This window comes from Chanodichthys erythropterus, chromosome 9 (assembly GCF_024489055.1).
Source record: "Chanodichthys erythropterus isolate Z2021 chromosome 9, ASM2448905v1, whole genome shotgun sequence".
NCBI lineage: Eukaryota > Metazoa > Chordata > Actinopteri > Cypriniformes > Xenocyprididae > Chanodichthys > Chanodichthys erythropterus.
Window position 1 is genome coordinate 18,827,550 of NC_090229.1, and position 14,681 is coordinate 18,842,230.

Here is a 14,681-nt window from a genome sequence, read left to right on the forward strand (position 1 = left end):
GCATTGGCTCGTTTTAGTTACACTCGAAGTAGATTGGCCTCTCTAGCGAGATTCCTATTCGTCGGTCTGTCCGACGTACGTCTCCGTTCCCTCCTTCAGGGAACGAGGGTTACCTTTGTAACCGAGACGTTTTTATTTGAAATAAGTTTTTGGAACAATTTAAAGTCTTCACTATCACTTCAGTCATCAATTGAATGCATCCTTCCTGAATATTAATAATTATTACACTGTTAGCCCGGATAAGTTGGATTTACTTTAAAAAATTTGAGGAAACTTGGTTGCCCTAAAAAAATTAAGTAATTTAATAATTCGAGTTCATTTAACTTAAAATGTTTTGTAATATTAATTACTTTGTAGTTATTACACCTAGTATATTTAAGTTCAATGTACTAAGCAAGTTAACTTGCCACCAATCAAAATTCATCCATGCCTCCCATCTAAATTGCTGCATGAATAAATAATGAGCTGAATTGTCTTAGTAATTTTCTTTATTCTCACTATTTAAATTTTGCTGATTTTCTGTGACTTTTTAGTAGCTTGTTTTCTAATGTTCAGAGTTGATCTGTTTATCAGAATATGTTGCTTGTCACCGTTGTTGAGATTCATACGCTGATTCTTGATGTCTGTGTGTGCCTAAAATATACAGTACAGTCCAAAAGTTTGGAACCACTAAGATTTTTAATGTTTTTAAAAGAAGTTTCATCTGCTCACCAAGGCTACATTTATTTAATTAAAAATACAGTAAAAAAACAGTAATATTGTGAAATATTATTACAATTTAAAATAACTGTTTTCTATTTGAATATATTTCACAAAGTAATTTATTCCTGTGATGGCAAAGCTGAATTTTCAGCATCATTACTCCAGTCTTCAGTGTCACATGTTCCTTCAAAAATCATTCTTATATGCTGATCTGCTGCTCAACAAACATTTAATGTGTACAATTGTACAACATATTTGTGTACAATATTTTTTTTCAGGATTATTTGATGAATAGAAAGTTCAAAAGAACAGTATTTATCTGAAATCTAATCTTTTGTAACATTATAAATGTCTTTACTGCCACTTTTGATTGATTTAATGCATCCTTGCTGAATAAAAGTATTCATTTCTTTAATTTCTTTTCAAAAAAATAAAAATAAAAATTCTTACTGACCCCAAACTTTTGAACGGTAGTGTATAATGCTACAGAAGCTTTGTATTTCAGATAAATGCTGTTCTTTTGAACTTTCTATTCATCAAGCAATCCTGAAAAAAAAGTACACAACTGTTTTCAACATTGAAAATAATCATGTTTCTTGAGCAGCAAATCAGCATATTAGAATGATTTCTGAAGGATCATGTGACACTGAAGACTGGAGTAACGATGCTGAAAATTCAGCTTTGCATCACAGGAATAAATTACTTTGTCAAATATATTTAAATAGTACACAGTTATTTTAAATTGTAATAATATTTCACAATATTACTGTTTTTTTTTTTTTTTTACTGTATTTTTAATTAAATAAATGTAGCCTTGGTGAGCAGACGAAACTTCTTTTAAAAACATTAAAAATCTTAGTGGTTCCAAACTTTTGGACTGTACTGTATATATATATATATATATATATATATATATATATATATATATATATATTTTTTTTTTTTTTTTTTTTTTTTGTGATAAGGACAACTTAAAAAAAAATGTATTGCAAAAGTTGATCTTCCACTTACAGCAGCACTGTAGAATCACAGTGCTGCTGTAATCAATAATGTAAATCTAACTCAGAGACTGGGCTCTAAATGAGTTCAGTGATTCAGATCAAATAATGATTATGTGAAAACATAATCAACACCACCAGACCATCTTTTAACATTGCTTGTCTGGTTGGTTTTAATGCAGTTAAAACTGCCCAAACAAAATCTAATATTAAAAAGTTAAGGGTCAAGAGCTCAACTAATACAAACCCTGACCTCGATGATGGTAACTTAAAAATCGTGATTTTCTCCTTTGGTGAAAAACTATAAAAAAGTAAATGTTTGGAAAAAATGTCTGTAGAACAGCCAAAACAAATGTTCCTGCTCATCAACAGCTCCTTGAATTCACACACACTACGACAAAATGCCGTCATTACCTGCCGCAAACCAGTGTGTAGGAGGGGTGGTCAGGAGAAAAACTTCATAATTTAAGTGCACTTAACTTACATTTATTAATACATTCAAATACACCCACAAATTAGTAGAATATACTTATATTTTATAAGTATTGCAACCAAACTTAAATATTTTAAGTATATTGCAATTATATTTTTAAGTAAATATAAAATCCGGGCTAAGAGTGTAGAAAGTATTTTCTTCAAAAATATTAATAATAATAATAAATCTTACTGACCCAAAACATCAGAATGATAGTGTAAATGAGAGTTGTTTCCTCTGTGATTCTCTGGCCTGTTGTATCATGTCATAACAGCTGTAATCGTGACTTTACATGATTAGAACACAAAAAGCAAAGGAAATATCAAAAAAACTCTTTTGCTGAAATACTGAATTTCAATAAAACATCAAAGGTCTGGTCTATCATGAAAGCACACAGATGTGAAGTTGCTGGAAAACAATGTGTCAACAGAGACCGTAACAATGGGATTAGAGCTCCTTAATATTTTCCTTGCATTCTGGTCTATCTCTCTGGAAACGAAGATAAGCGGCAGTACACTGTGGCTCATGTTTCCATTCCCCTGACTGAACAGTGGTGAGGAATATTCTCAGCACAGGAAGCAGTAGGGATGGAGGTGTGTCGCGGAACTGAAAAAGCTGTGGAATGGAAAGCAGCGGGAGGTTTGGTGTAATGGCCCTGAAAATGTGTATCTGACCTCTCACTGCTGTGAGTTTTGCCTTTTGTTTATCTTCCAGCGGACAACATTTCAGTATGAGGTTTTTCCCTCATTCACATGTAAGAAATCTGTGCTCTTTTTATCAAAGCAGTGCAGACTGTTTGGGAATACCATGGAAATTGAAAAGCCCAAGATAGATTGAGAAAGCCAAAGGAAAGCACATAAATCTGCGGCATTCAGCCAGACTGTATTATATTAGTCAAATCAAAGGAAGAGCTGACTGTGCTAAAATAATTCTGCATCATTAAAATAGTTTGAAATGGTCCTTTGAGCTTTAAATGTATTAACACTTGAAATATTGCCTTTTGTATATATAATATGTGGAAACCGTTTTCAATTGACTAAAAAGTAAGTTTGTCTAATGAGATTTTAATGATATACTCTAGATTTCTTGCACTTGTTAATTAATTATGAATGAGGTTAAAACAGCCAATCTTGTTATTATAAGGGGTGTCGACAAAGTTTTGTCCGTGCAGCATTTGAACATTAATGTATATACACATTATGGATCAGAATTGGGCAGCATTTATAATTGAATTTCAAATATGTCAATAATAGACAAGCAGTAGACAGACATATAGATAGATATATAGTAGACAGACAGACAGACAGACAGATTTTGCACAATATAGATAAACATTATGTCTTACCTTAAAAACCAGTTCTCCAATAAGACCATTCCAGGTTCCATCAGCCTGCTGGCTGCCATATTTGTGATCAGGGGCAACGTAGATCTCATATTTGAAACCAAGGTAGTTGGCCAGAGCGTCCAGCACATCAATTGAGAACCCCTGGTACTTCTTAGGTTTCCCAAGCACATTTTCTGAGACCATCACAAATGGTTCTTCCTGGAATGAGCAATAGCACAGAAATCATTATTTCAGCTTATAAAGGGACTAAATCATCTAGCTAAAAGCAGCAAAAACAGTCGCAGAGGATTAAAACACACACACAAAAATAGTCCGACGGTAATGCCTATGGACATTGAAGTAAGTGAGGGTACCGCTTTTAGAGTCAGCAGGGTGTCATAAATAGTCTACTGAGAACACAGCTTGACGTTCATGATTCTGAGGGTGGCAGATCCATTCCTGGAGCTGACACAAGTGTTTACCTGAAGCAGACGCATAAGCTCCTACAGCGGCTTAGCTAATGCTCATAATTTGATTTTATTTTCAGCAGGAGGCAATGTCACTTGGCTTTAACCTCCCCTTATGAGCTGTGCCATAATTCTGAGAAAAAAAGTCAGGCAGGAATTAGTGCCATGTCATATCCAATCAAGAGTAATGTGAGCAAAGTAAATATGTATAGCTTTGTGTCAAGGTAGGGCTGTGCCGATAAACGATATCATATCGAATCGCGATAAAATATATGTCGATAACGATGATAAGCTCTAGGCATTTTTACTCTATATGGATTAACATAAGAGCCATTCATACAGCAGAAATATGCGACAACAGCCATTCGGCGTGCAGCTTTAAAAGTTCACGTCAAAAAACAAAGTGAATTTCCTACGGCACTTTGCAAAGAAAAATGAGTGGAAGCAGCGACGAAAGTGAACATTTATACACATTTATGCTTTTATTATTTTTATCCTCTCATACTTTTGTATCCGCCCAAGAAAATCTCCACTCGCCCTACGCGGTATCTGCTCGTTATGTGTGCGTCAGAACTGTTTACTCTCGCTGACATTCCCATGTGCACTGCAGTATTTCACAAAAATCGCTGCACGTTGCAATGTCACAAGGCAGCACTGTTGCGCGTTCAACAGGCTCGCACAACAGCGCTTCAGTGATTCTCAATTAATGAAAAGCACAATGTATGCCAAGTGATTGCTAATTAGCTCAAGTTGATGAATTATGACAATGTCTACTTTATGGCCTTTATATAAAATGTTTTAGATGGTTGTAAGAATCTGAAGGATCAGCCTGCTATCGTGTAGAGTCCCCGGTGTATTTCGGGCTTGTTTATAATTAAAAGTCACATGCTAAGTTAGTAAGTTGTCTTATTTTTTTTTAAGGCCAAATGTATAATCTGTTTTTGTTAATAAACTATACTTTAAAATGTAATTAATAAACCCTTAAATTTTTGTGGCTTCAGTCATAGTTGGGATACTCTTTTAAAGCTGGCAGCATTAACAGTTTATATATCAAAATATATATCGTTATCGACCGATATGGGAAAAAATTATCGAGATTACATTTTTTTACCATATTGCCCAGCCCTATTTTAAGGGTAGTTGAGTGAATCTTTACAGAGAATACAGACGATGCTAAGAGGTGCTTATTGGTTGGAGGATCTGGGCTAACCTCACGAAGGCTACAGGCTACATGTTTTTTTTTTGTTTGTTTTTTTTGTGTGTGTGTGTGTTTTGTCTAAAAATCACAAATAATCTACATTATACTATTGACTTATAAAGAGTGTGACAAAAAACAAAAACAAACAAACAAAAACCCAGCAACAATAATCATAAAAATAAAATTGAAAACCTTATGTCACGACAATGCAGAAATTATACTTTAAAAATATTTTTTTACCATAATATTATACCATAATAGTTCTCAGATTCATTTTAAAGTGGAAATGTTGCTTTTTTCAAAGCAAATCATAGGTAAATTCTGAATTTAGTCTACTGTAAGCTGATCATGTCTCACTGTCACACCAGGACAAGATAGGCCTTAACAGTACTTCCTTAATAGAGACCTGGTAATCTATTAACATTCCGTCACAATGTTATCATACTATGGGTAGTGAAAGTTTCACCAGAGATTTACATAGTTCATTTCAAACATTTCAAATCATTTTTTAATTTCTTGGAAAGAAAATGTAGGCAATATACTCCAAAATATAATAATAAAAAGTAACATTCAATAGCAAAGGTATCTGAAAAAACATTCTCTCTCAATGTTAAATAAAGATTCACATTTATCAAAACATTACTTAACTTGATGGTGCTGTCAGTCATACATTATTCATAGTGGGTTCTGACTGACTCATAAGATCCCTAATGCTCAATTAGGGATTTAAGGTTTTACTGTGCTCACATCAAAGAAATTAAGTCTTTACGAGAAGGATTTTAAATGAAAAAAAAATACATACCCGGATTCACTCTCATCATACAAGCATTAGCTCTGCCTATGGCTGAAGAAACCGCTCTTCTGAAGCAGCGAGACCGACCGCCATTTCAATTGATTAGTCGTTCTCCACTGATAAAGACAAGCGGAGTCTCCAAGGATCTCCAAAACCAGCTTGGCAGACTATTGTGGAGGTGGATATGATGCGATTTGGATTTAGTCTGAGCTTTGGGCCTACTGGTGATTCATAAAAGGTCTACAAACATTGTCATACACTGCCAAACTGGCTCTGGAGAGTTTCTGAAGGTCACACAGAGAAAATGCTTATTTTTATAAGGAGGAAGTTTAGAGAGCGACTCTATGTGAGCAGTGAAAATGTCCTCAGTAATGCTGACAGCTGTTACATCGAATTGTAAAAATGTGTCAAGGGCAAGCAAGTCCCCACAATTATAGAAGAATGGCAGAGATATATGTACATTTAAAGTATACATTTCACAAACCTATCAGTTGAACTGACTCATATAGAGGAGAAGGAGGTATAACAAATAAGTTTGGGAGGGTAGAAGGAGTATATGTTGAGGGATTTTCTGAAAACAGAAGGCTTCTGAAAGGATGCTTCAAGACCGACTTTAGGGCCACAAAACTATGTTCTGAAGAGTGATACAAGAAATTCTCCCTCTACAGGGCTGGATTAATATCACTGTGGGTACATATGGTTCATCTAACCTTCTTGATCAAAACCAAAAAGACCTAAGGAAGCCTTAATTCCTGTCTTACTTGTGTTTCTTAACACACACAGTCAAAATTTACCACGTTAATTTAATAAATCACAATCATGCATTCAATACTATTCCAGACTCAAGATTTTACTCTCATGTTCAAGCTCTTCGCTTCTGAAAAGCTACAAAGAAGCAGCCTATTCTGGGTTGTACTTTCCAAACAGAACCAGAAGATGGTGAAGATGGTAAATGCTTTATAAAACTACTGTTCATGTTGACTTTGAAAACTTCAAAAGGGCAAAAAGTTCAGAGTCTTCAGAAGCTACACATGATATGTGTGAAGAACACACTAAAATGTACCATAGGCTTTTTTTTTTTCTAGAAAACCTCTCTCCCTTATCACTGAATAAATATTATTTACTCTAGTCTAGAAATAAAAAAAAAATCATTTTGTCACATCTGTTTTGGGTTTTGGTTCACTATTATAGCTTCATAACTTTTTTTTTTTAATTTCTAAAGTCATGCTTCCTGTTGGTCTTGTGCTTCCCTTACTCCTCATGTTATCCTGCCATGTGCTCCCCTTGTTAATGTGTCATGTTATGATTGGTTGTTTTGGTCATGTGTCCTGTGTTCTCATTGGTTCACTGTTTGATTTTTCACAGATGTTCCTTGTTTCGTCATTAGTCATTAGTTTAGTTGTTCTGTGTATAAATAGCCCTCATGTTACATTGTCTCTTATTTAGCTTTGTTCATGTAATCCATTGTTTGGTGAGTCTATGTTTAGATCTTGTTCACATCAGTGCTCATGATTATGCTTGAGTCTATGTTTATTGTTATTTTCAAGTCATGTTTAAGTTAAGTTCAAGTTTATGTTTTGTTTAACTTTGGTATCACATCAATAAACTGCATATGAGTTCTCACTACGCTTGCCTCAGTGGACTTTCATTACAAATTTGGTGTTCCACTAAAAATAACAGCAGACCGTTTTGGAACAGAAATTGAGTAAATGCAACATTTTTATTTAAACATCCCTTTGCGTTCCCTTTCACATGGCACGTTGATCCCAGAAAATTTACACAAAATTGCCAGAGTGCCTTCTCTGTGAATGCAAACACATCCCGAGATTGTTTCCGGGATGGGGACCTAGTAACATTGTCAGGATCAGTCCCGGAATGCGCCCAGTGTGAACAAAAGCCGTAATCCGTGCCGTAAGGGGTGTGTCGTAGTGATGACACTGAAGCTGATATCATTTGCCAGCTAATGAACAGTACGGCTCTAGTTTATGATCGAATCAGAAGAAAAAAAATGCACGAGTGTGGTTTCTCGAGAAGGAAATCACAGATCATAAGCAAACTTAAGATGCTGTGAAAACATTACACGTCAAATCCTGATGTCTCGTGTCTTTACGGGATCTTTATGGGATGTGTGTGAATGCTTGCGCAGATTCCAAAAAATCGCTGGCAGTGTGAATGTGTAAGTGTGATTGAATCCACTGTTTACTAGAAATCATAAACCAGAACTTTATTTTGTGAAAGTTCATAAGAAATCACACTAGCATGATATCCAATCACTTGACAACACCACTAGGTCAGTCCTCCTGGCTTTTTTATATGAAAGTCAGCAACAGAGTATTGATAAATATGCATTTATAAAGAAACAAATCAGATTCCCTTATTTATCTGACTACTAAACTCTTGCTGAACACAATCTCGCAAAATCAGAAGATGGAGGAGCTCAACTTAGCAAGGAGCTTTCACAGGCCTGAATGGCTGTTTTCAACACACAGCTGCTAGCTGAAGGCTGATGACCAACAAACATGTGAACAGCAAACATCTTCCTCCAGAGTCTTCAGCAGCTCTGCTCACATTCCAGTGCGAACCAATACCACAGTAGCGTGGCGCCGGCGGCCCGGTGAAAATAATAGCATGCTGTTTATTTTTCATATTCTCTTAAACAAATCCCTATTGATGTCTGAAGTGTTTCTGGGAATATGTCAGGCAGATTTATCATGGAAGGAGCGTTATTGACTGCATGCAGCTTGCACATTAAGCCAGCGCTTTCTAATCCTCACCAGACCCCCCTCGCTCAATAAGCTATTAGAGGAAGTGAGGATATGCATGCCAACTCACACTATAGCCAAGAGGCCTATCATCTATCAGACCTCCCTCTGAGGGGCCTGTGTGAGACCCCTGCCGGATTCTCCCGGACCATTCGGCCATCAGCACAATCTGAAGAATATCTGTAGCACTTGACAAGAGGCAAAAGCACAGTGACAATGATCCTTTTAACAGGATTCCTCTAGTATTGTTTTTTTTTTTAAATCTACAGGGTACATTTAGATGTAGCCTTGCTCTTATTGAGCCGGCCCAGAAGGAGTACAGCTCCCCACATGCGTGTTCAACCCATGTTGCATTGATTCCTTCCCTCATTATATGACCATTCCTTCCACCCAACTACATATGCAGTGGTTCAAATTCACACCAATCTTTTGGACAATCTCTACTATGGAAATCAATAGCAGACATGGAGCAAAGGTGATGCATGTCGCTAAAATTAGCATCATCCTGTGTTGTTCAAGTGTTATTGCTGCGGGCATGCATGTGGGTCGAAGACCTGATATATTAATTTATTCAACTCTACATTAAAAGCCCATCCTTAGGGCAATAGGACCAGTGAGGGGGCACCACAGAACAATTCCAAAAGCTTGTTTGCAATCACGTGCTTCTGATGACACACAAAATTCAGATGAAGGGCAGGAAGTGAAAAGCACAATGGTCGAGATGGAGGAAAGACCTTTATGCACTGGTTTAGACACTATTACAAGAGAGGTATAAACAGAAAATCACAACATATGTTGACCGTGATCCTTACGTGCATCCTTACTACTACAATGTTTCTACTGAATTGAAATATTTTCCTGTCCTCGAGACTGTAAGCAACTTTTCTCGTTCCCGGTTGCGTAAAGCAACTCACGTTTTTCCTGTATGAGACTTAAGGCATGATTTCCCTCAAGTTGTATTAACTTTTGACAAAGTGGTCACTGCACAAACAAGCATTATCCAACTCAGCTCCTCCCGACCACAGATGCAGGATTACAAGCCACATTACATTTCTTGCATTTTCCCCCCTGAATGATGAACAATAACGTTTGGTACACGATAAAAGCTCCTTGTGGTTTCTAAGTTTGATCGGTTACAGCAACAATAAACGACGGAAAACATCGACATTTCATAGTGCTTCCCTATGTAGAAAATCACTTCCTGCCCTCTTTCTACAATTTGTGCCATCCCGTGACATCATGTGCAAACAACCTATTGGGTGCTCGAACCATTAGTGCTCGGCATGATTTCTAAAGGAACACATGACACTGAAGACTGGAGTATTCAGCTTCGCATCACAGGAATAAATTAAATTTTAAAACATATATATATAAAAAAAAAAAAAAAAATATAGAACATTTTTCAATTGTAATAATATTTCACAATATTATGTTCTTATCAATTAAATGCAGCCTTGAGAAATATTCATATAGAAATAGCATAAGAGAAATATTCTTTCAAATATAGTAATAATTCATAATGCATATACAGTACAGTGCTCTCCACAAATATTGGCACCCTTAGTAAATATGAGCAAAGGCGGCTGTGAAAATAAATCTGCATTGTTTATCCTTTTGATTTTTCATTCAAAAAAATTCACAAAAGTCTAACCTTTCATTGAAGTAACACAATTGAAAGTGGAGGGAAACTCACATTATGAAATTGTAAAGGACGAATAAAAATACTGTTGTTATTTTTTTTCCTAATGTAAAAAGAAAAGATGAATTAGGTTATGAAATATTGAAGATGTTTGTGTAATTTATTAGTAATATGATGAACTCTGTATTTGAATGTCTATTGCTGTACCTTGTGTGTGCGTGTGTAAATTGTAACTGGAAACTCGCTAACATTTGTGCTGAAATTTTCCTTCTCAGACACCATAATAATCAGGTGGTCTAAAAAGTTTAATAAGATGGTGGATGGACATGCATGTTAGATGCTGATTGTTAGACGCCGATTGTTTGTTTGAGCCTATACTTTTAATATGGATTTTATACTTTGGATCATTTGAATTGAACGTCCAGTACGTTGATGTTGACGAAAGGATTATCATATTTGGTTTGCACTCCTTGGAGAGCATAGCGAGGTATGTTGATTAACGAAATGAACGTAATGTTTGTGATGCATATTTGATGTGTTTATGAGTTTATTTGAATATGAATTGTTTTTTGTTTTTTTTTATATCGTTTTCACGGTGCTGTTGGGTGCTGTGATTCATTGCATGGTGTATGGAATAAAGATGCTGTTTGAATACATCGAGTTGTCATGCATGGTGAATTTAAAGAAACTTCACGCATCAGTTGAGGCTCTCGGATCCAAGGGGATGTAACAGTGAAAATGTTTTTCTCCAATGAATGTTGGCCACAGTTATTGGTACCCCTAGAAATTCTTATGAGTAAAATTTCTCTGAAGTATATTCCCATTCATATTTATATTTTTTAGCACACCAGGGTGACTAGGAGCATGAAATTGTCCAGCCATGACTTCCTGTTCTACAGGAGTACAAATATGTGCAAACACAAAGGCCAAATTCCTATAATCATTCATCACAAAGAGAAAAACCAAATAATATAGTTCTGATGTGCAGCAAAAGATTGTTGAGCTTCACAAAACAGAAAATATCTATAAGAAAAAAACTAACGCACTGAAAATCCCCATTTCCACCATCAGGGAAATAATTAAGAAGTTCAAATCAACTAAAGATGTTACAAATCTGCCTGGAAGAGGAGGCATGTCTAAATGTCCCAATTCGAGGTGAGGAGGAGAGTTTGAGTGTCCAAAGACTCTCTAATCACAGCTGGAGAACTGCAGAGATTAGCTGAGTCTTGGGGTCAGAAAGCCTAAAAAAAATTATCAAACAGCACCTACATCCCCACAAGTTGTTTGTGAGGGTTTCAAGAAAAATCCTCCTCACTCATCCAAAAACAAACTCCAGCATATTCAGTTGTTCAGACAACACTGGAACTTCAAAAGGGACCTGGTTCTATGGTCAAATGAAAATAGAAAAATAGCTTTTTGGCAGCAAACCCACCAGATGGCCCACAGTTAAATATATTACTGGATCTTTAAAGGGGTGGTTACATGCGATTTCACTTTTTTAACTTGAGTTAGTGTGTAATGTTGCTGCTTGAGCATAAACAGTATCTGCAAAGTTACAGTGCTGAAAGTTCAATGCAAACGGAGATATTGTCTTTTAAAGTTATGGCATTTTATTGCCTACAAAAACGGGCGGTTTGGACTACAACAAGCTTCGTCCCGGGTTGGTGACATCATAAACCCTTGCTATTAACATAAACACTGCCCCCGGGAACACGCAACAAAGTGGGCGAGGCCATGAAAGCGGAAGAGTTGTTTACACCGAATGCGAGCTGCGCGACGCGACGCGTCAAAAGATATAGAACCCATTATAATCTGTGATATTTTCTACACTGGATGTGGCGCTGAAGACAGATTCCAGAATCTACACGAGTTCAATGCTGGATTTACACAAAGGCTTTTACTGAAAGATGAAGCAGTTCCTACTTTAAAAGCAGAAGCTGCTGTTTATTGTCTTCAAACTGTAAGTACATTTTATTGTTTGTAACTTACATGTCTTTTAAACGTAATGTTATAGTTCTGTTGCTGTTTTTAATGCATCTAGGACATATACAAAGAGCAACTTGTTTTTGCTAGCCAGTTAGCTAAATTCTAGTGCAACAAACACTAACAAACTTCTATGTTCATAGACAAACAGTTGTTCATGCTATAAATTAAAAGATACCTTTACAAAAATGCGACTACTCAGGCATGTATTTACTACAGGAAAGCTTTAATGAGGATAAAACTGTATATTGAAAGCTAACAAACAGCAGTGACAGCATATCTAAACACTTTGACACAAATACTAAATGAAATACCATTCATAAACGTCCTTTAAAAGCCGTGATTGGAGAGGTTCTGCTTTATCCTCTTCATCTGGGTCTGATTCGGCTCAATTTGTTACAGCAATATAGGCGCTTTTATTTACTTTCCACCTAAGCGCGTAATAACGGATGGTAAGGGGCGTGGCGTTTCCAGACGCTTCAGCGAATCACGATAGACTGGGCCAGTTACCAACCTGCTAACCAATCTGAGCACATTGCGTATGTCGGAGGGAGTGGCTTCATAGAAGCAGGAAGTCAAACGAGCCGTTCATATGACAGTGGAAACAGAGGTGTAGAATAAAGATAAAATATATGAAAAATACAGCGTTTTCAAAAAAAACGAAGCATTAAGACATGTTATACTGTGCCCCAAAAACACAATCAAGCCTAGAAAAAAAAACACGTAACCACCCCTTTAATGTTGCAGGCCTATTTGTTTTGCTGGAAGTCCTGGACATCTTGTTCAGATACATGGTATCATGGATTCTATCAAATACCAACAGATAAAAATCAAAACCTGACCGCTTCTGCTAGAAATCCAATAATGGGCCATGGTTGGATCTTCCATCAGGACAAAGATCCAAAACAAACATCAAAATCAACACAAAAATGTGTCACTGAGCAAAAAAATGAAGCTTCTGCCATGGCCGTCCCAGTCCCCTGACCTAGGGCCTCATTTATAAAACTTTGCATAGATTTCATCCTAAATGTGTACGTATGCGCAAAAGCTAGATTCTGTGTACGTACAAAAAAATTCTGATTTATAAAACCATGTGTACGCCAGAACCTAGGCACATATCCCTTTATAAATCCCAGTCAGTGGAAGATTGTGCTACATGCATCTCCACCCCTTCTCCCCCCCGAAATCACCATTTTTGGAGCTTATGACACCTAGTTTTACTATGCATAGCCACATCTACATATCATTTCCATGCATGTTTCCATGCATGTAGTGGAAACAGATAGGTGATGGAAAGTAGCACATCTACTATCTAAATTCATATAATTTTTGTTTAACTTCTTGTTCTAATGACTGCATAATGTAATTTCAATGCTAATCACCAATAGTGAAAGTGTAATATTAATGTAAATGTGTATATCAAAATGAAAAAGTGAGTTTCCATGCAAATTTAAATTATTCTTTTATTTATTTAAACTGTTATTGTGAACATGCACTGTATTTATGATTATGCCTCATAATGAGGATTTAAAGTGGTTTTCCTTCATCTGCCGTCAGTCCCTCAGCTCACCATCGGTGTCGCCAAACTGCTCTGTCTCCATAATGTTCGTACGCATGGGTCAGAGTTTGTGTGGAGGTGCACAAATTTTCCCATCAAGTTTGTTTTTAGAAATCACAACTTATGCGTAGGAACTGGCGTACACACTTTCAGGGCCTGTTTACCGCGTACACAAAGTTTTATAAATGACGTCCCTGAACCCTAAAGAAAATGAGTGGAGTGAACTGAAGAGAAGAAGCATCAACATGGAGCTTGGAATCTGAAGGATATGGAGAGATTCTGCATAAAGGAACGGTCTCTGATCTCTTGTCAGGTGTTCTCCAAACTCATCAGGCATTATAGGTGAAGACTTAGAGCTGTTATCTTGGGAAAAGGACATTGCAATAATAGGATGCCAATAATTGTGGCCAACGTGAACTAGAGAAAAACATTTATTTCATAATAAGCTTTCTCCCCATTTTCAATTGTTTTACTTAAATGAAAGGTTAGAATTTTGTGGATTTTTTAAATGAAAGATCAAAAGTATTGTCACGATTCCTGTCACTTCCCGGACTCCAATTCCCATAATCCGCCTTGCCAGTCACATGCACACACTCCACACCAATCACCAATTGCCACATACAGCTGAAGCTCATTATCTGGACTATTTAAGACTCACACACACCACACTTGTTTCACCCTGTGTACAATTCTGAGCATTATTTACCCTGTCTGTCTGCCTGTTTCCTGTCTGTTCCCCTTGTACGAATCTCTGCCACCCGCCCTTTGGACCTTTTGGACTC

The 14,681-nt window shown here is 36.5% G+C and overlaps 1 protein-coding gene across 1 annotated transcript in view; it reads right to left on the minus strand.

The window, feature by feature from the left end:
• The window catches only part of grid2 (glutamate receptor, ionotropic, delta 2), a 495,660-nt gene that overhangs the window by 104,173 nt on the left and 376,806 nt on the right, over nucleotides 1–14,681 (minus strand). Inside the window, exon 10 of the mRNA XM_067393754.1 lies at nucleotides 3,521–3,718. Coding sequence (XP_067249855.1) covers nucleotides 3,521–3,718 — 198 coding nt within the window. The remainder of the gene's footprint in view (nucleotides 1–3,520; nucleotides 3,719–14,681) is intronic.